General features: G+C 39.6%; 2 protein-coding genes across 6 annotated transcripts in view; one reads left to right on the top strand and one right to left on the bottom strand.

The window, feature by feature from the left end:
- LOC309488793 (uncharacterized protein) overlaps positions 1-25,181 on the top strand; it is a gene marked incomplete at its 3' end in the record, with an annotated part of 264,286 nt that overhangs the window by 193,826 nt on the left and 45,279 nt on the right. The window lies entirely within an intron of this gene.
- The window catches only part of unm_hu7910 (un-named hu7910), a 44,510-nt gene that overhangs the window by 3,890 nt on the left and 15,439 nt on the right, over positions 1-25,181 (bottom strand). For 3 of the 5 annotated variants that reach the window (XM_082160923.1, XM_082160920.1, XM_082160921.1), the window contains one exon: positions 16,785-24,336. In XM_082160923.1, the coding sequence (XP_082017049.1) occupies positions 22,181-24,336 (2,156 nt within the window). In that variant the 3' untranslated portion in view covers positions 16,785-22,180. Of the gene's footprint in view, positions 1-3,187; positions 3,322-3,430; positions 3,523-7,242; positions 7,379-8,358; positions 8,497-8,588; positions 8,679-9,442; positions 9,542-9,624; positions 9,762-10,975; positions 11,127-13,470; positions 13,558-13,640; positions 13,727-14,091; positions 14,224-14,305; positions 14,333-16,783; positions 24,337-25,181 lie in introns of those variants that run through there. The other 2 variants (XM_082160924.1, XM_082160922.1) reach the window with 2 other exon arrangements.

The raw sequence follows: 25,181 nt of genomic DNA, 5'->3' as shown, positions 1-25,181 counted from the left end.
CCTGGTCTGGTTTGTTCAGTGTTAATGAGTGTGTAAAGCTGACCTGGTCTGGTTTGTCCAGTGTTAATGAGTGTGTAAAGCTGACCTGGTCTGGTTTGTCCAGTGTTAATGAGTGTGTAAAGCTGACCTGGTCTGGTTTGTACAGTGTTAATGAGTGTGTAAAGCTGACCTGGTCTGGTTTGTCCAGTGTTAATGAGTGTGTAAAGCTGACCTGGTCTGGTTTGTTCAGTGTTAATGAGTGTGTAAAGCTGACCTGGTCTGGTTTGTACAGTGTTAATGAGTGTGTAAAGCTGACCTGGTCTGGTTTGTACAGTGTTAATGAGTGTGTAAAGCTGACCTGGTCTGGTTTGTCCAGTGTTAATGAGTGTGTAAAGCTGACCTGGTCTGGTTTGTACAGTTAATGAGTGTGTAAAGCTGACCTGGTCTGGTTTGTACAGTGTTAATGAGTGTGTAAAGCTGACCTGGTCTGGTTTGTACAGTGTTAATGAGTGTGTAAAGCTGACCTGGTCTGGTTTGTACAGTGTTAATGAGTGTGTAAAGCTGACCTGGTCTGGTTTGTACAGTGTTAATGAGTGTGTAAAGCTGACCTGGTCTGGTTTGTACAGTGTTAATGAGTGTGTAAAGCTGACATGGTCTGGTTTGTACAGTGTTAATGAGTGTGTAAAGCTGACCTGGTCTGGTTTGTTCAGTGTTAATGAGTGTGTAAAGCTGACCTGGTCTGGTTTGTACAGTGTTAATGAGTGTGTAAAGCTGACCTGGTCTGGTTTGTACAGTGTTAATGAGTGTGTAAAGCTGACCTGGTCTGGTTTGTACAGTGTTAATGAGTGTGTAAAGCTGACCTGGTCTGGTTTGTACAGTGTTAATGAGTGTGTAAAGCTGACCTGGTCTGGTTTGTACAGTGTTAATGAGTGTGTAAAGCTGACCTGGTCTGGTTTGTACAGTGTTAATGAGTGTGTAAAGCTGACCTGGTCTGGTTTGTACAGTGTTAATGAGTGTGTAAAGCTGACCTGGTCTGGTTTGTACAGTGTTAATGAGTGTGTAAAGCTGACCTGGTCTGGTTTGTCCAGTGTTAATGAGTGTGTAAAGCTGACCTGGTCTGGTTTGTACAGTGTTAATGAGTGTGTAAAGCTGACCTGGTCTGGTTTGTCCAGTGTTAATGAGTGTGTAAAGCTGACCTGGTCTGGTTTGTACAGTGTTAATGAGTGTGTAAAGCTGACCTGGTCTGGTTTGTACAGTGTTAATGAGTGTGTAAAGCTGACCTGGTCTGGTTTGTACAGTGTTAATGAGTGTGTAAAGCTGACATGGTCTGGTTTGTACAGTGTTAATGAGTGTGTAAAGCTGACCTGGTCTGGTTTGTTCAGTGTTAATGAGTGTGTAAAGCTGACCTGGTCTGGTTTGTACAGTGTTAATGAGTGTGTAAAGCTGACCTGGTCTGGTTTGTACAGTGTTAATGAGTGTGTAAAGCTGACCTGGTCTGGTTTGTACAGTGTTAATGAGTGTGTAAAGCTGACCTGGTCTGGTTTGTACAGTGTTAATGAGTGTGTAAAGCTGACCTGGTCTGGTTTGTACAGTGTTAATGAGTGTGTAAAGCTGACCTGGTCTGGTTTGTACAGTGTTAATGAGTGTGTAAAGCTGACCTGGTCTGGTTTGTACAGTGTTAATGAGTGTGTAAAGCTGACCTGGTCTGGTTTGTACAGTGTTAATGAGTGTGTAAAGCTGACCTGGTCTGGTTTGTCCAGTGTTAATGAGTGTGTAAAGCTGACCTGGTCTGGTTTGTACAGTGTTAATGAGTGTGTAAAGCTGACCTGGTCTGGTTTGTACAGTGTTAATGAGTGTGTAAAGCTGACCTGGTCTGGTTTGTACAGTGTTAATGAGTGTGTAAAGCTGACCTGGTCTGGTTTGTACAGTGTTAATGAGTGTGTAAAGCTGACCTGGTCTGGTTTGTCCAGTGTTAATGAGTGTGTAAAGCTGACCTGGTCTGGTTTGTACAGTTAATGAGTGTGTAAAGCTGACCTGGTCTGGTTTGTACAGTGTTAATGAGTATGTAAAGCTGACCTGGTCTGGTTTGTACAGTGTTAATGAGTGTGTAAAGCTGACCTGGTCTGGTTTGTACAGTTAATGAGTGTGTAAAGCTGACCTGGTCTGGTTTGTACAGTGTTAATGAGTGTGTAAAGCTGACCTGGTCTGGTTTGTACAGTGTTAATGAGTGTGTAAAGCTGACCTGGTCTGGTTTGTACAGTGTTAATGAGTGTGTAAAGCTGACCTGGTCTGGTTTGTTCAGTGTTAATGAGTGTGTAAAGCTGACCTGGTCTGGTTTGTACAGTGTTAATGAGTGTGTAAAGCTGACCTGGTCTGGTTTGTACAGTGTTAATGAGTGTGTAAAGCTGACCTGGTCTGGTTTGTACAGTGTTAATGAGTGTGTAAAGCTGACCTGGTCTGGTTTGTACAGTGTTAATGAGTGTGTAAAGCTGACCTGGTCTGGTTTGTACAGTGTTAATGAGTGTGTAAAGCTGACCTGGTCTGGTTTGTACAGTGTTAATGAGTGTGTAAAGCTGACCTGGTCTGGTTTGTACAGTGTTAATGAGTGTGTAAAGCTGACCTGGTCTGGTTTGTACAGTGTTAATGAGTGTGTAAAGCTGACCTGGTCTGGTTTGTCCAGTTTTAATGAGTGTGTAAAGCTGACCTGGTCTGGTTTGTACAGTGTTAATGAGTGTGTAAAGCTGACCTGGTCTGGTTTGTACAGTGTTAATGAGTGTGTAAAGCTGACCTGGTCTGGTTTGTACAGTGTTAATGAGTGTGTAAAGCTGACCTGGTCTGGTTTGTACAGTGTTAATGAGTGTGTAAAGCTGACCTGGTCTGGTTTGTCCAGTTTTAATGAGTGTGTAAAGCTGACCTGGTCTGGTTTGTCCAGTTTTAATGAGTGTGTAAAGCTGACCTGGTCTGGTTTGTACAGTGTTAATGAGTGTGTAAAGCTGACCTGGTCTGGTTTGTACAGTGTTAATGAGTGTGTAAAGCTGACCTGGTCTGGTTTGTACAGTGTTAATGAGTGTGTAAAGCTGACCTGGTCTGGTTTGTACAGTGTTAATGAGTGTGTAAAGCTGACCTGGTCTGGTTTGTTCAGTGTTAATGAGTGTGTAAAGCTGACCTGGTCTGGTTTGTTCAGTGTTAATGAGTGTGTAAAGCTGACCTGGTCTGGTTTGTACAGCGGATCCTGCAGCCCGAAGGAGGAATGATGAGGCCGAGATGCATTCGCAGACGACAGTTCGTGGGTCCAGTGTGTGGCCACACATGAGTTCCAGGTCGCATCACTGAAAACTTGATCTAAAAGAGGAAGAGAACGTTTCCTGGATTTATATTACTCGGCAACAGTTTGTCTTTGTGAGAAACGAGCACTGTAAAAAAGAAGAGTAATTGATTTCTGCGGATTTACCTGTCCTCTTTTGCAGCCAGTGGCTTCTGGGTAACGTTCCAGCAAAGCACAGGTTTTAGGAACACTGCGACATGCCGAAGCAGTCTTTCGACCTGAGAAAGAGTAAACGTTGTACATATTATGTGGCTTAAACAGTTAAATACAAACATTTAAAATGTATTCAAAACATACAAGGAAATAGTAAATAATAAAGAGGAACAAAGAAACACATAACAAGCAATAAACAGAGTGCTTTCAGTATCTGAATGTGTTGCAGTGATTTCTCTCATCAACTGTTTGATTATTATTGATGATCATATTCACACTCACACACTGCTCTATTAGGACATATCAGATGTCTGTTTAATCTCTAACTGACTGGGTTTATATACATTTCTTACTAATTTAATGCACGTTTAAGCCTTGCGGTTTAAAAACAAGTGCAACAAGCAGCGAAAGAGAACTAATTTCAGTATAAACGTGTGCTTTCTGAGCGACACACACACCTTTTATTGGGCTTGAACGGTTAAATACACACTTATTAGTGAAAATGCCCATCTTTGTGAGTGTCCACGTAAACACAGTGGTTTATGTCATAAGTGAATGTAAAGAGGAGAGAAAGAAAGCACACGACTATCAGTATATTAGATCAGTGCATTCACTCTTAAAGTGACAGTAGCCTAATAATAACTAGGGTTGTAACGATACATCGATATGGATCGATGCATCGATATAACGTCTAACGATACGATGCATCGATTCCACTCTTAAAATATCGATATACACCTTTATTTTGACACTCCACATTCTCACGTAACATCCTTCCGCCAAAGCGCACATTTTCGTTTACTCACCAACCGCCTGCCGGTGTGTCTTTATAACGTTAATCTCCTCATCTGAAATAGACGCCTGACAAGACTGACTAAACCCTAAGTTTTTTCACAAAAGCCGGTTGTCCGCTGTCAAGGCATCGCGAGTTCATGTTTTACAGAGCAGAGACAAGCACTCGCACCCTTGTTGGTGAACGCGAGTCCGTTTTAGCTACTCAGCGCGCAGTATTCAGGTCAGATGTCACTTTGAAAAGACGCGCTGGCTAAGAGGAGTTTCGTCAAAGCTGACTAAGTGATCGAGGGTGGATAATTTCAATGAACTCGTGATATCTTCTTCAGGGCGTAAAAGGAAAATAAAACCGGAAACATTTTCACAGAACCTTACTAAAGCAGTTCGTTTAGTGGTGAGAGAAAAGCTCTCTGTACTGCGTGTACGTTATCACAACAACAAAGTTTGTCAGGCGTCTATGTCAGCTGAGGAGATTAACGTTACGAAGATTAACCGAGTGTTGTATTATTTATCATAGCAATTACTTGATTTTGTTTGACTCAGAGAAATGTGAATCTGCTCTGCAAAAAAACAACAAAAAACTTTTAACATATTAAAGCATACTTTCAATTAACTTTGATTTTGTAATTTACCTGTATTTAAGTTATTATTATTATTAATTATCAAAACAACCCAGCTGCAGTTTGATTGATATTACTTGGAATGCACAATAATAATAATAAAAAACATGATTTATGAAAATGAACAAGAACGGAGTACTTGCAAATGACCTCTTCTGTTGTAAATGTCCCAATTGGGAGAGAGTGTGCAATTTTCAAAGAGTTTAATTAAACATTCATGTTATATATTTTGGTTGCATTTGTGAGTTAATAAAAACGTAACTGGTTGTGTGAACATAATATCTAAATATCGATTAATCGATCGATATAGCCCTGAATCGAATCGAATCGTATCGTAGAATTTTTTGAAGTATCGGCAAATATCGTATCGCTGGCTGAGAGAATCGATATCGTATCGTATCGTGATGAACTGTCCGATTTACACCCCTAATAATAACCCTGCTGCCATCTGTCATTAATGTTGAAGAGAGAATCACTCACTGCTCTTGACTGAATAACTTCAGTAGCTTTAATAAGAATCAGCATATTTTAATGTACATGGTGAAGACTATGCAGTGTTTTTTGTACAGTTTATACAAGTTACGTAGTATTTCTCATTTCCAGTGCTCGTAGTTTTTCAGGTAGGTCGATTTCATTTGTGTCTTTGTTCTATTGTAGTTTTTTTGTCCTAATCCTTGTAGTTAATTTCTTTGTTCTTATTCTATCACTGACATGACACTGACTGTCATGTAAGTTTGAGAGGGTTTTTTTAACTCATGTTATTCTTTTTTTTTATATGGTATCAAATATTTTTAAAGCAAAAATAACTATATTGTTGGATATATCGTACTCATATTGTGTCATATCGCCACCTCTAGACTGGATTTATATCCAGTGTAATTATATCTGGAATTTGTTGGTAAATGTAGGCTAAATGTTGGTGCATATTACCGTATTTTTCGGACTATAAGTCGCTCCGGAGTATAAGTCGCATCAGTCAAAAAATGCCTCATGAAGTGAAAAAAAACATATATAAGTCGCACTGGACTATAAGTCGCATTTATTTAGAAATTTATTTCACAAAATCCAAGACCAAGAACAGACATTTCATCAGGAAAGGCAAGTTATTCAACTACACAGTAGCACACAGAACAACAGGCTGAATAGGTGTCCAGTATGTTAACGTAACACATTAACGCCCGTTTCACACATACTCCGTTTGTAGTGCGTATATTTTTCCGTACCCTTGTTAACAGGTCAGAGCTTTCACAATGCACGCGGTTGCAGTCCGTCGATCCGTTCCAGGTGCGGTGCGTATACAGCAGTGCAGCGATCGTTTCCGCACCGAGTCTATTTTTGCTGTGCTGCACGCGCTGAATTAAAGTGACAGCACACGGTTTGTGGTCAAAATGAATACAGATTGACCAGATTGACATGAAAATGTAGTAATTTCATCATAAATGCATTTAATTAAATACTAGCCTACTATTTTTCACAGTCATCTTTTTACTTCAAGCGTTGGTAAATCAAGGAAAACTACAATTTACTTCAACAAGGCGACATAATGAACAACACAAGTTATTTGTGACATGCAAGATTTATTGTATAAAGATTTAAATTATGCAAAAGAAAGGGTATGAGTCTGCTGTTTTTGTCAATTTTAAGTTTTAATTTAAAATGTATGCGATTTTAATATAAGTGCATGGTTAAATATTTTACCACTTGCTTGAGCAACTTAATATATAATTATATAGAAGTAATGCATTGAATAATAGTTTGTTTAAATTGTGTTTAAACGTGAATACGTCTATTAAAGAGTAGCCTATACGTATAAAGAGAATCGCAATGCTGACAAAAAACTTTTTCTTTTTTTAAAATAAAATTTGCTGATAACTTCTGGATTTGAAATACAATGTGTTTGGGGTTACAGCCGCGGGTCTGTTACGCACTGCAAACGCAGCTTATGTGAAAGCACTTTAGCGCGTGCTGCTCCTGCACAGCATATATGCACCGCAACACGCACCGCACACGCACTGCACACGTTATTCAGCTACACAATAGCATAAAGAACAAATATCTGGGAGGCTGAATAAGCTAAATTAACATAAGCCAGCGAGTCCAACAAGCAAGTTACCAGTAAACAAGTTCACCAAGCTCCCGCGATCTCATTCCTCATCATTTTCTTCATCATCCGTGTCGCTTCTGAACAACTCCGCCAACTAGAGCGCCCCCTCGCGGCTGTAGACGGTAATGTTTTCTCTTGGTTCATCTAAGTCTGAATTAATTTTGATATATAAGTCGCACCTGACTATAAGTCGCAGGACCAGCCAAACTATGAAAAAAAGTGCGACTTATAGTCCGGAAAATACGGTATATAGTTTGTATATATATTACCCTGCTGCCAGAGTGTAAACTGTCCCCAGTCTCCTTTCTCTCTCAGATTTTCATCTTCTGGCAGAAACTGTCCGCTGTTTCCGTCCAACACTGACAGCGCTTCATCTCGAATGGCCAACCAGTTTCGTTCCAACACCTGCAAACACACACATGAACACAGGAGAGACACATACACACACATAAGCAGAGAGACACACACACACACACACACACACACACACACACACACACACACACACACACACACACACACACACACACACACACACACACACACACACACAGATGTTACACTGTAATTACAGTATATGTTCCAATCATAAACACTTGCAAACATTATAAATTGTCATAGTGATGATGAATACTACGGGTCAAGTTTGGTTATGACACGTGAGGTCAAATAAACATTAACCAGTAGAGGATATAAAGGCCTTTTTGTCAAACTCAAATAATGCTAACTTAAATGAAGCAGTTTAAGCACTATTAATCTTTAATTGAAAGCACTAGTTCATTAATTGACAGACTACAGGAAGCCTGTTACACGAACCTGGTTTCAGTTTCTACCCAGCTAAGTTTTGAGATTAGTTCGTGAAAAACTCTTTTCGGAAACTTTTTCCGCGCTCAAGAAGGTGGATTAGATTTTAGCAGGTTTTATTCTGGGTTAGAGATCACAAACCCAAACTGGACCAATCAGCTGCGAGCAAAGTCACATGATGCAATAAAGCCACGCCCTTTTTCTCTCTCGCTGTAAATTAAAGCAGTGAAAGACTCAGAGACTAAATTGCTCGGCTTTTGCTGCTAATTATTTAATATATTTACATTATATGATTTATTATTTTTAATTCATATAATATATTCACATACACAATATCACACTCTTGCATTTAAATGAATATAAATATACATAATAAATACAAGCTTTTAAAATGACTCAGCTTACGTGTTTTCTTTTGAGCTCTTTGTAAACTTATATAAATTAGTCTTTCTCAAACTTTCACATCATCATTACCTCGTAAATGCGCTTCAATTCACAATAAATGTCAATGCTAATCTTCAACAGAAGTGACGTGAGCTCAGCGAGTGACTGGGTGAGTGAGTTTGACCGTGTCATGTGACCTTGATGAGATCTGTGTATCCGGTGTCTTCTGGCGTCCACCAGGGTTGAGCTCTGAGTCCCGGGACGTTATACAGCGATCTCTGCCACACTGAGGCGAAGTGACCCCGCCGGTGCCCCGTCTCGTACCACTCGTACGCCTGAACACACACACACACACACACATCAACACACACCAGATACAACGACTGCAGGATCAAACTCACTCCGATTAACTTCACTTTCATCTTACACTCTCGTCTCCCGTTCTCTGTAAAGCGTCTCCGAGATGAAAGTAAAACCTCCCGTCATCAGTTCCTGGCTCTCCGGACTCTAAACCCTCCTACACACACACACACACACACACACACACACACAAAATGGAGAAAATATTTGTGAAGTACATGTTTGTATAAATCGTCGCTGTCGGGCGGAAACCTCATATCTCCATATTTCGCCGTTTTCATTTTTTTCCATAGATCATTACTATTAATCACCATTTACATCCATCTCTGGGTTTTGCAAATATCTAACCGATGAAAAGTATTAAAAAGAGCATGTGACTGAATCTCGTAACTCCATTGGCTCCTCAGACTGTCAGTCAAACTTCATAACTCCTCCCACATTTTGCAGCGTTTCTGCTTGTTTGCAATGCAATGGTGAATAAAGAACTGGTTGTTCGAGTGAGAACAGTGTTTTCTTCACTCGAGAGAGTCTCAGTTTAGCATCTGTCGTCGAGTCATGGCCAATACTGTCTTTATTAGCCTTCATCTTTAATAACATGAGATTTAGGCCAAACGCCAGAACAAACTCATCGCCCACATAGAGCCGCTGCAGTAAACATTATAATCTGGAGGTTGAAAAAGACCGAAAGCGATGTATAATGACGGACAAAACACGCATGTCCGACAACCTGATTTAGGTCAAATGTTGATAATATAAGGACACATGTGAGTTACTCCGCACACATACAGCCACAACATCAGCTTTAACAACACCGTGTTTCATGTGTTTTCTTCACTTCCTGTAATGTAGCGTTTCTGGAGATACGAGGTTTAGAGACAGAGACGATGTTTTGCATATTTCTGTGCTTGACGTTAGAATTACCCTCAAGTACGGGATGCTCTCTGCAATCTTGTTCTCAGATTTCAGAATGAACCCATAATGCACTTTAGCAAACCCATCATGTGGAGCCGCCGCTAAAACCTGCCGAGGAGTTTCAGAAAGGAGGAAGTTAGTAAAGCACTGATCACCTCACTACACTTAATAACATTACAGTGACCTCTGACCTCCTCATACACGCGTTTGGCACTCTTGTTGTCCCCCAGGAGCAGATGTGCCACTCCCAGGTCATTCTTTAAGCTGATGTCTTCTGGGAAGATCTGAACTAGCCTCTCCAAAGTCGCTAATGATCCTCTTGTACGACCTGGACAGGAACACGACAACCGTTCAATGCAGGGACAGAAATCTCTCAGGTTTCAGCAGAAATATCTTCGTTTATGTTCGACCGTGTTCTGAACGGGGGCGGGGCAGAAGCTAATTTGCATTTAAAGGGACACACACATGAACGGCGAGTTTTTGCTCACCCAAAAAGGGGCAAATTTGACAAGCGATAATAAATGATCTGGAATTATGAGCTGAAATTCTGGGGACACCATAGATTTATATTTATATAGATGCATAATATGTCACTTTTAAGGGTTTGGAATGACGTGAGTAACTGAACAGAATTTTCATTTTTGGGTGAACTGTGTGTTTAAGGGTCCTGAAAAATCTTGCTAAGCCAAGCGCCACTATTAAAACCTCGACGTACTACAAGCGAAATCCAAGAACAAACTGCTGTGACGTCATTTCAAACAAAATCATTCGAGGAGTTCGAAACAGCTTATCAAAACTGGCTCTGAACTCCCATTGGTCCGTGTGGTGATGATGTGATAAGTGGGTGTGGTGTAAGATTCGAGGTGTAAATCTTCTCTGGTTGATTTCTTCTGTTCAGTCCGTCGAGGTCAGACGCCAGTGCAAACATGAACACACTGGAGAGACGCTTTACAGTAGAAACTGAGACTGTGATTCCAACTGAAAGCGACACTTACACTGTTTTTTTCATGTCTAATACTGTAAAGCTGCTGCTTTAAATCAATCTATTGTATAAAGTGCAGTATAAATAAACGTGACATAATGATCTGAAGCTTTCTGAACTGCTGTTTTCTCACCGCTGTCATTTTTGTAGTCTCGCAGCACATATTTATAGGTGTGGACAAAATGATTGGCACCCCTGGTAAATATGATCAAATATGGCTGTAAAAATAAATCTGCATTGTTTATCCTTTTGATATTTCATAAAAAAAATACAAATAAAAAAAGATCGCAAAAATCTAACTTTTCATGAAATTATTGTAAGTAAAATTTTTTTTTTTTAAATACAAATAATATATATATATATATATATATATATATATATATATATATATATATATATATATATAAATAACAGTTCTGCCCAGTAACAGTGAACCGCAGCTGGCTCGTTTCAGACTTCCCTGTGAGGACATCGGGCCTCCACTAACTGGTTTGTAACTGGACCAGTACATCGGGCCTTGGCTAACTGGTTTGTAACTGAACACAGTGAATGTGAAGTACCCAGGAACTGCTGTCTGTCGGCTCGTCTCTTCAGCGACGCTTTGACCAGATCAGGAGGAGCGTCTGGGAGATCCGCCGCTTCTCTGTACGTGTTCACAGCCTTCAGGAGCAACTCATTACTGCGCTTCTTCTCTGCGGAATCATCTTCAGCCTGCACACACACACACACACACACACACACACACACACACACACACACACATCTCATTACTGCGCTTCTTCTCCGCGGAATCATCCTTGGCCTGCACACACACGCACGCACACACACACACACACACACACGCACACACATCTCATTACTGCGCTTCTTCTCTGCGGAATCATCTTCAGCCTGCACACACACACACACACACACACACACACACACACACACACACACACACACACACACACACACACACACACACACACACATCTCATTACTGCGCTTCTTCTCCGCGGAATCATCTTCAGCCTGCACACACACACACACACACACACACACACACACACACATCTCATTACTGCGCTTCTTCTCCGCGGAATCATCTTCAGCCTGCACACACACACACACACACACACACACACATCTCATTACTGCGCTTCTTCTCCGCGGAATCATCTTCAGCCTGCACACACACACACACACACATCTCATTACTGCGCTTCTTCTCCGCGGAATCATCCTTGGCCTGCACACACACACACACACACACACACACACACACACATCTCATTACTGCGCTTCTTCTCCGCGGAATCATCCTTGGCCTGCACACACACGCACACACGCACACACATCTCATTACTGCGCTTCTTCTCTGCAGAATCATCCTCGGCCTGCACACACACACACACACTACTGAGAAACACACACTACTCAGAAACACACACTACTCAGAAACACACACTGGATCTATTTTCTACTGACTCACGATTATGAGAGTGATCATAATGTGGCGTGAGCTGGAATAGCCATGTTTCCATCCTTTTATTTTCATGCACATTTTGGGATATCGCAATTAATGGAAACACCATCAATGTCCATAAATTATAGAAATGTGCATAAAAATCAACTGAGGCGGATACATTTTTTTATCCGGTGACACAACATGTGCATAAACTACGACGGAAACACATTTACCGAATAAATCCTTCAAAACCTCATGTGACTTTGGCTCAGCGTCAGCTGTGATTGGATAACTGGAGTAGCCAGCGGACCAATGGCATCGCAGCGTCTCTAATGTGGGTTTGGTGTTTCTGAAACGCCGGAGTCGAAGTGTGTGATCAGAATGATCTGGTTTAACTCCCTCCAGAAGCGTCTCACACACACGAGTGTGTTCCCGAACGCCAGAGAACACGACAGCGTTTACTGTGTTTCATCTGACGCTCTGAGACACACTCGTTTATGATGGAGGGAACAAGAGCCAGACAAGAGCCAGATTGCAGAAACTTACAGTTTTATTTCTGATATTTGGACCAGTTTCCCATGAAGTGCCGATTCTGTTCTCTTGAACACAAGGAATGGAAACGCTGATTTATTCACAAATGTTTTATGCAATTTTGCACATAAGTGAAATTCACAGCTTTGGATGGAAACACATATTGGACCCTATTTTAACGATCTGAAACGCAAGTATCAAACGCGAAACGCAAGTAACTTTGTGGGCGGATCTCGGATCTGTTGCTATTATACCGGCGGGATAAATTACTCTTTCTCCCGACGCAAATCTAAAATGTGTTGGTCTGAAGTCGCTTCATTACTCATAGGTGTGGTTTGGGCGTAACGTGAAATAAACCAATCAGAGCGTCATCTCACATTCCCTTTAAGAGCAGGCGCGCTTGTTCCATGGCGGATTGCTATTATAACGGCGGATTTGCCAGACGCACGCCAGGAGCGGTTCACAGCCGAGGAGATCGACGTTCTCGTCAGGGCCGTAAAACACAGAGAAGTGACATTGGGGATGGAGAAACACACACAAATTAGCTTCGGTTAAACAGGCGTATGATCATTTGAGTAAATGTGTAAGCTAGATTTATGCCTATTTTTTCACATCTTCATGGACACAACAATGATTTCCCTCGTCTGGTAATATTTTTCCTTGTAATAATGTATGGTTTTCTAAAAATGTGAACTGCTGCGTGTGTGTAGATGAGAGAAGCAAAGTGTGTGTGTGTTGTGCACACGCTACATTATGGCCAAGCATGCGCCCTTAAAATAGCCTCTGAATAACGTGCCACTGACTTTATACTAGGTTTCTCCTGGTCTGGAATTGTTTTCTGAAACTGCAAAATAGCACCAGGGAACGTTTGCGCCGGAACACGCCTCCTCTTTTCGCTGAACCGCCCCCGGGAGCGCAAGTTCATTCCCTAATTTACCGACGTGCGTCTGTGGAGGGAAAAGTCCGCTGTGCGTCGGGTGAGAAATAGGAATGAAACATGCGTCGCTGTACAGAGTCAATTGCGCTGGGTGTGAGATAGGGCCCTGAATGTTAACTGTCATGCTAATGTGTTACCTGGGCTTTCCCGTATCGGCACCTCGGACTGTGTGGGAATTTCTGGACAAGAGCTTCAAAAGCTCGGAGAGATTCCTCAACTTTGCCCTGAAAAAAAGACAGACTTCTATTATACGCTCGACAAGTTTAACAGAAAACATGTATTCTGCCAGTCTAGTGTACGTCATTACCTTCTTGCGTAACTTCTCTGCAGCGCTGATCTCAGATTTGATTGTTTTGTCAAATTTATTAAGAAGTTTTGGTTTCTTCTTTTTGGCTGTAAATAATCACCACAGCATTAGGTGTAATTGAAAACAACTTGATAAAATGTAGTGTGTAATTTTTCACAACGAGTGTTAAAACAAATTATTACAGCCTTTGTTTAAATGTTTTTATTGCATTAACAAATGAGAGTAGAAACATTTCTATTATTAATAAGACATAAAACTGCCTTATGTGCAATTAAATTTTGTCAAATTAAATCAATTTGATTAATTGACTTATAATTAAACTTTTTAATTTTTTTATTTTTATTTTGGTGTTTAATAAAAAAAAAGAAGTGTAATATTACAGCATTTATACAAAAACAAAATTAAAACAATGAACATTTTGGCCAAGTGAATCAAAACCTGCTCAACAAACCCTCTCTCTCTCCGCTGGACTCCAGCGCCGGCTCTTCTGTTGATTCTGCCGTCTCAGTCGTAGATTCAGGAGTGGAGGACGATTTCACCACAGACTCGGGCTCAGCATTGGGTGTAGATTCATGAGGAGAGTCTTTACAGGACACATATGTTGTAATTAAGCATACAAAAATAAATACATAAATAAAACATGAGTAATGAAATATTTCTCTTACCTTTGTTTTCACCAGAACCATGTAACTCTGAAATGCAACAAATGACAACATTCATACTTCTGTATTATAAAACTGTATATTAAAAGCCTTAAAACCATAAAGGTGTGTCCGTGGCCTTTATGAAAATACCGATAACCGATAATTCTTTATATTTGAAAGCCGATAACCGATATATTGGCCGATAAATCTAAATCCAGGTTTTTATATAATTTTGAGAGCCTGATTACAAAAACAAAAGTCTCACCATTAAAATCCACATCTCAAACACACAATCATAATGATGATCTTATTATAATTTTATGTAGCCGATATGACAGACTTGCACTTTACTGTATTTTCCTTTTTTGAAGTGATTCCAATCATATTTCAAGCAATTCAAAACCATCATGTTGAACAGTGCGAATCTGAAGCGTCTCAGCTGAAGGACATAATACATTATTTATCGGGTTTATCGGACAAATTTTATTATTGGGACGATAACATTAAAAATGAACATATATCGTCCGATACCGATATGGTGGATGATATATCGTGCTTCCCTAGTTTACTGTTCTTCTGAACATTTGCACAATTGGAAAGTTCTTCCAGTATTCATCAACACATTAAAGAGAAGGGAATTAAGCAAGTCTTGCATTTTACAGCTCCACTTGCAAACACTGGGAGAGCATCTTCTCTAGATTTTACACATAGCAGCTTGAGATGGTGCTGGTGAAAGTTATCAAGAGATTTGAGACACAGCAAAACGTTATAAGGGTCAGGTCATTGGTCAGGCGTAGCTCATTTTTCACGAAGAGACCTTTATCTCCTAAACACAACGTTCAAACTTGAGAAAGTTTTAATCAAAGAAAGTTGATGCATGAACTAAAGAACATTGTAAAGACACACATCAAGTTGCATGAGATTCAGTCAATAGGGGGCGCTATATAAACAAACATGGCAGTCAGAAATCACATTTCAGCAGCTTATGACGTCAAATCTATAAGGCCAACCATTATGAAATTTGGCAGATATGTAGAAGGTGTCTAGATTAAGTTGTGTTTTAAATTTGGTGACAATCAGCCATAGGGTGACGCTATAATAAGAAAATTAATGGAACAGTAACGGTTAAAATCAAAATGAGTCTCTCTCCTGATTCCTTCAGTGCCCCTAAATCAGTTTACTGCCATGAACATGCTTGGCCCCGATAACTGCTTCTATTGAGTTAGTGCTGATGTAAGTCATTTCAGTGAGCCATAAAAGTGAATGGACATCAGAGAGTAAATCGTAGAGACTCCAGACACACATCTGTCCGACACTAGGTGGCGCTATAAGACCATTTTGGATAGTCACTCTGGAACTGTCAAGGTGCATTTTGAGCTGAGTTTTCCCACTGTGGTGTAAATTACATTCTGTAGGGATTTAGTCAAGGATTGATTATCTGTGGCCGGTTGCATGAACGACTTAGACTAGTCTTAACAGCTTTTCTTCTTCAAGACTGGTTTTAACTTTTGCATAAAAAGTAGATCGGTCTAATTTGAATAGGAAAAGTAAGGCTGATTACCTCTTACTAGTCTCACTGCTAGTTGATCAAACTCATTCTTAAGACACGTAGAGACTGAACATAGTGGCCAAGTTTATGCAACTGACCCCGAATTCTTTACCATCTATAACTTTTTACGCCACTTTTAATCTTCTGAAAACCTTTTTCGAACTCCTCCAAGGCCGATGGTCTAATCTCCAGCATGTTTTGCACACAGTCACTAGTTATCAAAATAATTCTCATTCATTGAAGTGTAGCAAAGACATAAGCATAATAAAAGCTTGGTAAAACTGCACCTATAGGGGGCGCTACCACTGAAGTTCCACCATATCAGAGAAGGAGAAAATATCCTCCAATATGACTGCAGACGCCCATCACATTTCACTGATTAATAACATTAAATGTGAATGGCCTACCATTACAAAAATTTATATATTTGTACATTGTGTGAAAACGACTACATGTTCCAAATTTTGTGAATATCTGTTGCATTGATTTCGCTAATAACTTCACAACTGTGTGTGATATAATCAGAATTCCTAACCAGGGTACATCTCTTTTCTACATTTATCTACACAATTTATCCATCATTCTAATTAAAATAAACAAATAAAAATAAAAACACTTTTTCAAACTTGTTTCTCAACCAAAAATGTGCACGTCTACTCAACAGATACAATCTGACTTACTTTGACTCACTGGATCTGGCCCATAATGGCTAATATACCTTTTTGTGTGAACAAAGTCAAACCATTCAAATCTTTATATGCATGGAGAGCAAATCCTTCTGGTTTGTGGTTTCTTTCATCTCTGAAGCTCTGGGAGTTAACAGTATATTATGCTATTTGTAATGGTTTGCTCGTGTCCTGAATGGCACCTGAAGCACTGGACTGGGTAATACAGGACCAGTTGAGAATATGCCCTATTCTGTGAAGAACAGTTTTCACCGTCTTCCTTACCTTGTTCTTCTAAGGCGTTCTTGCTTGATGTCAGCGTAACAGGCTTCTCAGTCAGACCTGTGTGAATGTTGAGTAAAATCAGACACAATACAAAAACTACCTTACACTGTATATACTATCAAAGATCAATCAAAGATCACAGCCAATCAGAAGAGCATGTGGGTGGAGTCTCAAAAAAACTGTCATAGAATTCACTTGTTCCTGTTTCCTTTAATTTATGAATTATCCATTGTCACTTTCAGTATGGCTTTAAAGGTCACGCAAAATGACATTCAAACTCACATTAGATGCATTTAAAGCTTTTGAAAATCCAGCGTTTAATGTTGTTTATGTGTCTATGTGGTGTTTATAATCTGCTTTAAGACAAACCATGTGTAAGTTCATAAGTCCAAGGGTGGTGATGGCGCAATGGATAAGACACATGCCTTTGGTGTGAGAGACCCGGGTTCGAATCAACTGTGAGACACCAATGTGTCCCTGAGCAAGACACTTAACCCCTAGTTGCTCCAGAGGCGTGCGACCTCTGACATATATAGCAATTGTAAGTCGCTTCGGATATAAGCGTCAGCTAAATGAATAAATGTAAATGTAAATGTAAATAAGTCGACACCATTGCTGAGTATTTCCTCCTTAAAACTGCAGTGAACCAAAGACAGTCTCAAACACACGCTTTGAAATCGCTGGTGTTTCTGACGTCACAAACTACCTTGTAACCAATCAGATCAACGTGTGATCGTCAACCAGTGGATCTCTAGGGGCGGGGCTCATTTGCATATTCATAGAACCACGCATACTAAATGAGGCAAGCGTGTCGAGTTACATTCAAGATATTTTAAGGCACGAAGAAATTTTTTTGCACAAAAAAAAGTTTAAATATGTCATTTTGGTGATCAAAGATGAGTTTTAGGGGATAACATTGACTACAAGGAGACTTTAACATTAAATAAAGCACATAAACAGTACCTGAGATTATCATCGTCATACTTTAAAGTTGTTCGAGCCGCGACGTCACAGAAATAGAAACCATTTCTAAAATAGAATCATCGAGTATGGCTTCCGCAGCTGGTTATGACAAAAACTCGGATTAATATGGAAAAGACGCCTTTTATCACGCGTCTCGGCATGTCTGGTTAGGATACGGTGTTAAGAAGCCTAATCAAATAATGAAAATTAGACATTAAGTTTAATTCCTTCTCAGAATGGATGGTCAACTTCGGGATACAGCATCGGGATCGAGCTTGTACTGAAAGAAATTGGTTATCCGAGTATCCAATTTTTACATAAAATGTGCATTTCGTACAATTCATTTTGTGTGGAAGAGAATAAAAAAATAACTGTGAGAAGAAAGTCAGGGATTTATCTACACACACACACACACACACACACACACACACACGAGTAAACCAGACCGTGTTTCAAACAGATCAAGTATATTTTAAATAAGAGAAATATTCACATTTGTTGGAGGCGTTTACCTTGATACTTTCTCAGAATATTTAACCACAGCTTTGTTTCATTGAACACTTAATAAACCATTTCAATAAACACATTAAAATGATGAGAAGTACTTTCTCCTATCCCACATAAATATGCCCTATAATTCAGTCATTCGCATGTTGATTTCTCTCAAACGTTGCAAAGCATTGCTGTGTGGAAGCAGTCAGGCATGAAAGAGATTCAGCACACGCTTTTGTTTTTCCCCAGAAACATATCTGGTGTGATATCATATCTCGGTGCCTCAAGTGGTGAAGAAATAACACTCTTCAAATTTAACACCTAAAAACATGCCATTATATGATTGGTATTATACGATTAACACAGTTAAATGTTTCACACAACAATAAATGGTTATTCACCAAAGAACTTCAGCTTATAGGATCAATATCTCATTATACTGGATGAAAAACACCTGTAAACATATAAATAAAACAACTATAAGTAAAAAAAAAAAAATGCATACAATTTAGCAGACAATTTCTGATCTGCAAATTTAGTTAAAAACAAAGTTAAAAGAAAGCAGGTTATAAATACACTCGCCACTTCATGAATGAAAGCAAATGTTTAACACTTGATCCTCAGTGTAACTGCAGCTTCACGCTTTCATTCGCTCAGGAAAAGCAGAACTGAAGCTGGATCTGATGTGTTCTGCATTATAGACTGTGTTCACACCGCACACAAGTATAACTAGACTTTAGGACAGACTGTCATTGTGAAAGTAATTCTTCAACAACGACTGAGAGAAGCTGTCAGTGTGAAAAGAGATTAATAATAATTTAGTCTCCTCTCCGTTCTTGCATCTGGTTGTGGTTCTGAACTTAAGGCACATGAAACAACATTTGTGTTTTACACATTATTGGACACACAATGTTTAAAACCGCTCACTAATCGCTACACAGTGAATGTCACACAGTTCACACTTATATACAAAAATTGTATTCATGAGAAAAGAGTGAGCATGAACACATTCAGGAACAAATGAAGAAAAAAACTTATTGAAATATGATCTTTTAGATTCAAGTGCAATTTCAAAACTACAGGATCTTACAGAGCGCCTGAAGGGACGAGGTGATGGAACAAATATGATGGGAGGAAAAATTATATGTCAATGTTTTTGAGTTCTCTTGTGAAATGTTTTACTTTCACTAAGAAACTGTGTTTGCCTACGGGTTTTTTTTCTCAAGCGAACGCCAAGATTCTCAAAGGAACGCAAAAGTTTTGCAAGCGAACGCAAAAGATTTACAAGTGAACGCAAAGTTTGCCTGCAATTTTTTTTTATCAATTGAACGCCAAGATTCTCAGGGGAACGCAAAAGTTTTGCAAGCGAACGCAAAGTTTTCTCAAGGAACGCAAAAATTTTGCAAGCAAACAAAGTTTTTTAAAGCAGGGGTCCCCAACCCCCGGGCCGTGGACCGATACCGGTCCGTGGGACATTTGGTACCGGGCCGTGCCGAAAGAATAAATAACTTACCGTATTTTCTGGACTATAAGTCGCTCCGGAGTATAAGCCACATCAGTCAAAATGACGTTACAGACGGGACAGTCCTCCGTTACGGACGTGAGCGCTCTGAAAGCGGCACTAAAAGACTCAGAGACCTCAAACAGAAAGCACAAAGCCTGTCTTTAAATTTAATTTCGTTTTGTATTAATTGTATCTTAATTTTAATCAATGTTTCATCAACCAATTGTCTGGACAATAGATAACCACGACATGAAGGCGCCGGCGCGTGAACTGGAGCTCGTCTCAAATTAACCGAAACTCAGCGTATAAGGTAGCCTACTTGCCTCACAGACCTGAAACATATATCTATAGAAAGCTTGAAATGTCTATTTTTAAACAGAACAATTCAAAACGAAAGAAAACAGACTGCTCTCTGCTTATGTAATCCGTATGAAATGTGCATTTCTCTCTGGCACGTTCACTACTGCGAAGATCGCGAGTCAGCATCGTCAACTTCATCTTTGCAGCCGACACTGACACAGAAAACGCTTGTTTATTAATAAACAATTAAAATGTCTCCTGCTATATTTGACATATTCATAATCATTACTTTTGCCGGTTTGTCGTGTCAGCTTTTAGGTGCTTTATTGGCAGCGCCACCCTCACATTACATGAACGCATCAGCACCGAAAACATGGAGATTTTTTTCTTTTGGGGGGTATTTTGTTTGTGTTCAGGCTTTCTCAGTTGTCTTTAGGCGCGATGTTACGAGGACGCTGCTAATAAAGTTGCGAGTAGGCCTACACATTGGATTCACGTTTATTATTATATTTAAAAAATACCCCAGTTTTTATGCCGGTCGTATCATTTTATTTTGTTGTATTTATCCGCCACACCTTAAAGGCTGGTCCGTGAAATTTTTGTCTGATATTAAACCGGTCCGTGGCGCAAAAAAGGTTGAGGACCGCTGTTTTAAAGGACCACAAAGTTTTTCAAGGGAACGCAAAAGTTTCGCAAGCGAACACAAAAGATTTGCAAGCGAACGCAAAGTTTTTCAAGGGAACGCAAAAGATTTGCAAGGGAACGCAAAGTTTTTTCAAGGAACGCAAACGATTTGTAAGTGATGACAAAGTTTCAAGACAACGCAAAATTTTAAAACATATTTTTCCTCTCATCTCATCTTTTCCACCACAATGTCCTTTTAGGTGCTTCGTAGGATTTCAAGTCACTGAACAGATTTGAGTTTTCTATGCCCATATACAACCATCTCAGTCTGCGAAAGTGATGGATTTAGATTTTTTGTAACAAACACAATTATGAAAATTATTATGCATTTACACATTCATCAACTCTTTCCCTGCTAGCGTATTTAAAAAAAAGTTGCCAGCCAGCACCAACATTTTAGATCATGCATTCTTTTGTAATCAACACTTGAATGTGGGTAATGTCATAAAAAAGCAACAGTGAGAAAATAAAAGAAGTAAAAAAAAGCAGTGAAACTCGTGTTTTGTCAAAGACTTTGTCCGGATGGGATTCAGAGCGATGATCAAACACAGATTGAGTCGATCGAGTCCATCAACACCTCAAAGCTTCAGTCGTTAACCCTTCACGGGTTCCACATTTCATTCAGGAACGTTGATTTATACGCTGTTGAATGTTTGATGATCACGTTATGATTGACAAGTGCGTCAGCAATGCTTCTATCGCTTGTTTCTGCTTCTTCGCTTGTTTTTGGATCTGGGGATTCTGTACTCTTTCAGAAGATGTGTAACAGCGCCCCCTACCGTATAACAGTGAAAACACGGATCGCCGGAAAATCTCATCAACGAAAGAGTTAACAGACCAGCACCAAACGGGTTTGAGGAATTCAGTCATGATTGTGATTCGATCCCCAAAAACACAAAGTCACGTGTAAAGCCCTAATCGGCCCTAAGCACCATCAAAAGAAAAGTAGTTAGCCGATAAAAAGTAGCTAACTGCATTTAAGCAAAGAGCATAATCTTTATAAATATATAACCTTACAATTGATATTTAATTTTGCAACTAGAGCAGTTTTTATCTGGCACGAAATAATAAACTGAAAACATAAATACTCACTAATTAAATCTATTAAGCACACAAACTTGTATAACTGATTAAATGTCTTTAAAATGCAGCCTGGACTGAAGCTCTTAATGGATCTGAGAATTCATGTTTAATTACAAGTTTAATCCGATCGAGCGGATTGGCTGAGACGAGTCGGACTCGACACTTTGGTTACGACTTATTTCTCTCGGCTAAAGCGACAGCAGAATAACAGCGATGTAGAGTTTCATTTCTACACCAATTATTATCAGCTTGTCTTGCTTTGAGTTGCACTGCGTTTCACTGTTTACTTCCCAACACTGTTCCTGGTCAATACATTAGAAGTTTTTATTTTTATTGAATTAAATCTCTCAGTTATGGCCATTCACTATTATTTATTTCTTGATTTTTTTGTTTGGAGATTTAAGTAAACCACGGGTAGATATTTTCTCCTCTTTGGTATTCTGTTCATCCGCAGATTCTTTATCGTTTTCTGATTCATCAACTTTTTGTCCATGTGCGTTTTTATTTATTTTGGCCACCGTTTCTTGTTTGTTATTGTTCACATCTTCTCTTTCCTTCGTTTTCTTCTCCTTTACATCTTTCTCTGTTTTCTCCTTTGGTGCCTTCTCTCTTTCTTTCTCCAGTTTTTCTTTCTCTACTTTCTCCTTTCTTCCCCTTTCTGACTTTTCTTTCTCAAGTTTTTCTTTTTCTGACTTTTCTTTGGCCAATTTTTCCTTTTCTGGCTTTTCTTTCTCAAGTTTTTCTTTTTCTGGCTTTTCTTTGGCCAATCTTTCCTTTTCTGACTTTTCTTTCTCAAGTCTTTCCTTTTCTGGCTTTTCTTTGGCCAATCTTTCTTTTTCTGGCTTTTCTTTCTCAAGTTTTTCTTTTTCTGGCTTTTCTTTAGCCAATCTTTCCTTTTCTGCCTTTTCTTTCTCAAGTCTTTCCTTTTCTGGCTTTTCTTTGGCCAATCTTTCCTTTTCTGGCTTTTCTTTGGCCAATCTTTCCTTTTCGGCCTTTTCTTTCTCAAGTCTTTCCTTTTCTGCCTTTTCTTTGACCAATCTTTCCTTTTCTGCCTTTTCTTTCTCAAGTCTTTCCTTTTCTGGCTTTTCTTTGGCCAATCTTTCCTTTTCTGGCTTTTCTTTGGCCAATCTTTCCTTTTCGGCCTTTTCTTTCTCAAGTCTTTCCTTTTCTGCCTTTACTTTGACCAATCTTTCCTTTTCTGCCCTTTCTTTGGCCAATCTTTCCTTTTCTGACTTTTCTTTCTCAAGTTTTTCCTTTTCTGCCTTTTCTTTGACCAATCTTTCCTTTTCTGCCTTTTCTTTCTCAAGTCTTTCCTTTTCTGCCTTTTCTTTGGCCAATCTTTCCTTTTCTGCCCTTTCTTTGGCTAGTCTTTCCTTTTCTGCCTTTTCTTTCTCAAGTCTTTCCATTTCTGCCCTTTCTTTGGCTAGTCTTTCCTTTTCTGCCTTTTCTTTGGCTAGTCTTTCCTTTTCTGCCTTTTCTTTGGCCAATCTTTCCTTTTCTGCCCTTTCTTTGGCCAATCTTTCCTTTTCTGCCTTTTCTTTCTCAAGTCTTTCCTTTTCTGCCTTTTCTTTGGCCAATCTTTCCTTTCCTGCCCTTTCTTTAGCTAGTCTTTCCTTTTCTGCCTTTTCTTTTTCAAGTCTTTCATTTTCTGCCTTTTCTTTGGCCAATCTTTCTTTTTCTGCCTTTTCTTTCTCAAGTCTTTCCTTTTCTGCCTTTTCTTTGGCCAATCTTTCCTTTTCTGCCCTTTCTTTGGCTAGTCTTTCCTTTTCTGCCTTTTCTTTCTCAAGTCTTTCCTTTTCTGCCTTTTCTTTGACCAATCTTTCCTTTTCTGCCCTTTCTTTGGCCAGTCTATCCTTTTCTGCCCTTTCTTTGGCCAGTCTTTCCTTTTCTGCCTTTTCTTTCTCAAGTCTTTCCTTTTCTGCCTTTTCCGCCTTTTCTTTGGCCAATCTTTCCTTGTCTGCCCTTTCTTTGGCTAGTCTTTCCTTTTCTGCCTTTTCTTTCTCAAGTCTTTCCTTTTCTCCTTTTTCTTTCTCAAGTCTTTCCTTTTCTGCCTTTTCTTTGGACAGTCTATCTTTTTCCAATTTTTCTTTCTCAAATCTTTCTTTTTCTACCCTTTCTTTGGCCAGTCTTTCTTTTTCCAATTTTTCTTTCTCCAGTCTTTCTTTTTCCGCCTTTTCCTTCTCAAATCTTTCCTTTTCCGCTCTTTCTTTCACAAGTCTTTCTTTTTCTGCTTTTTCTTTGGCCAGATTTTCTTGTTCCATTCGCTCCCTCTCTGCTTTCTCCTTGGCTCGTTTCTCCTCTTGTTCTCTTTGTATCTGTTCCTTTTGTAATTTAGCTTCTGCCTCTTCTTTGATTTTTTTAGCAGCAAGAGTAGCTTGTCTCTCCCCTTCCTCTTGAGCCAAAACACTACGGACCTCAGCAAGGGCTAGTTTGGCGATCTTTTTGGCTTCAATCTTCTCGTGAATCATTCGCAGCTGCTCCTTCAGAGCTGCTTTCAGCTTTCGCCCAATATCTCTGGTAGGATGTTCTGAGAATGAGTGGGACAAAAGTTCACATCTCAGAAGGCTCATCACTCGTCTTCCATGCAAACATACATATTATACGACTGAGCCTTAAGTGTCTGAATAACTGTCTACCTTTCATGATTCATGCGAGGGGAAAAAGCTCTCAATCAGTTCCTTGAAGGGGCAGTAATTTCTGCGATTTCTGAGAAATACTGTTGATATTTAAAATTGACACCCAAACAAACAAACCCCTACCAAAAAGAAACACACCCATCCCTTCATTGCTCCACCCCAAAATAACAACCATGCTATGCAACACAGGCAACGACTCTAACAGCGTCCGCATCAGACAGCTCACACTATGTATGCAAGTATAGTCGAATCAGCTGTAATTCAACAACCACAGATCCTCAACACAGGATTTGCACCAAGAGGCAAAAACCCTCCATTTAAGGGCGTACAAACTCCTAGTAGATGGAGCCCTTGCACTCCCAATGATCTCTTGAACTTCAGTTGAGAGACCATGAGTCAAAGGAGAGCACCGTTCAGCGGCCAAATCCATAGGCTCTAAATCCATGTGGTTGGATCAAGCGGCAACCTGCCTGTGTCTCTCTGAAACCAACACTGAAGTGACTTACACGGCAATTCATCGACTGGCTGCTGAAGGCTGGATGCAAAAGAGAGTCAATCCCATAGACCCCCATGTTAAAATGCAGAAATTTACAGCAGTAAAAAAAAAAATGTGTTTACAGCCTGGTGCAAAAAGTGGTTTTGGTCTATACAGCTAATTTTGGCCTTCATGACGACTGTGCCCGGGTGAATATTTTTATAACTCATCCGTTTAAATTAAATTAAATTAAATTAAGCC

Source organism: Leuciscus leuciscus, assembly GCF_965113295.1.
Source record: "Leuciscus leuciscus genome assembly, chromosome: 2".
In the NCBI taxonomy this organism is placed as follows: Eukaryota; Metazoa; Chordata; class Actinopteri; order Cypriniformes; family Leuciscidae; genus Leuciscus; species Leuciscus leuciscus.
The sequence above is the reverse complement of the archived record's forward strand: the minus strand, read 5'-3'. Positions and strand labels throughout refer to the sequence as shown.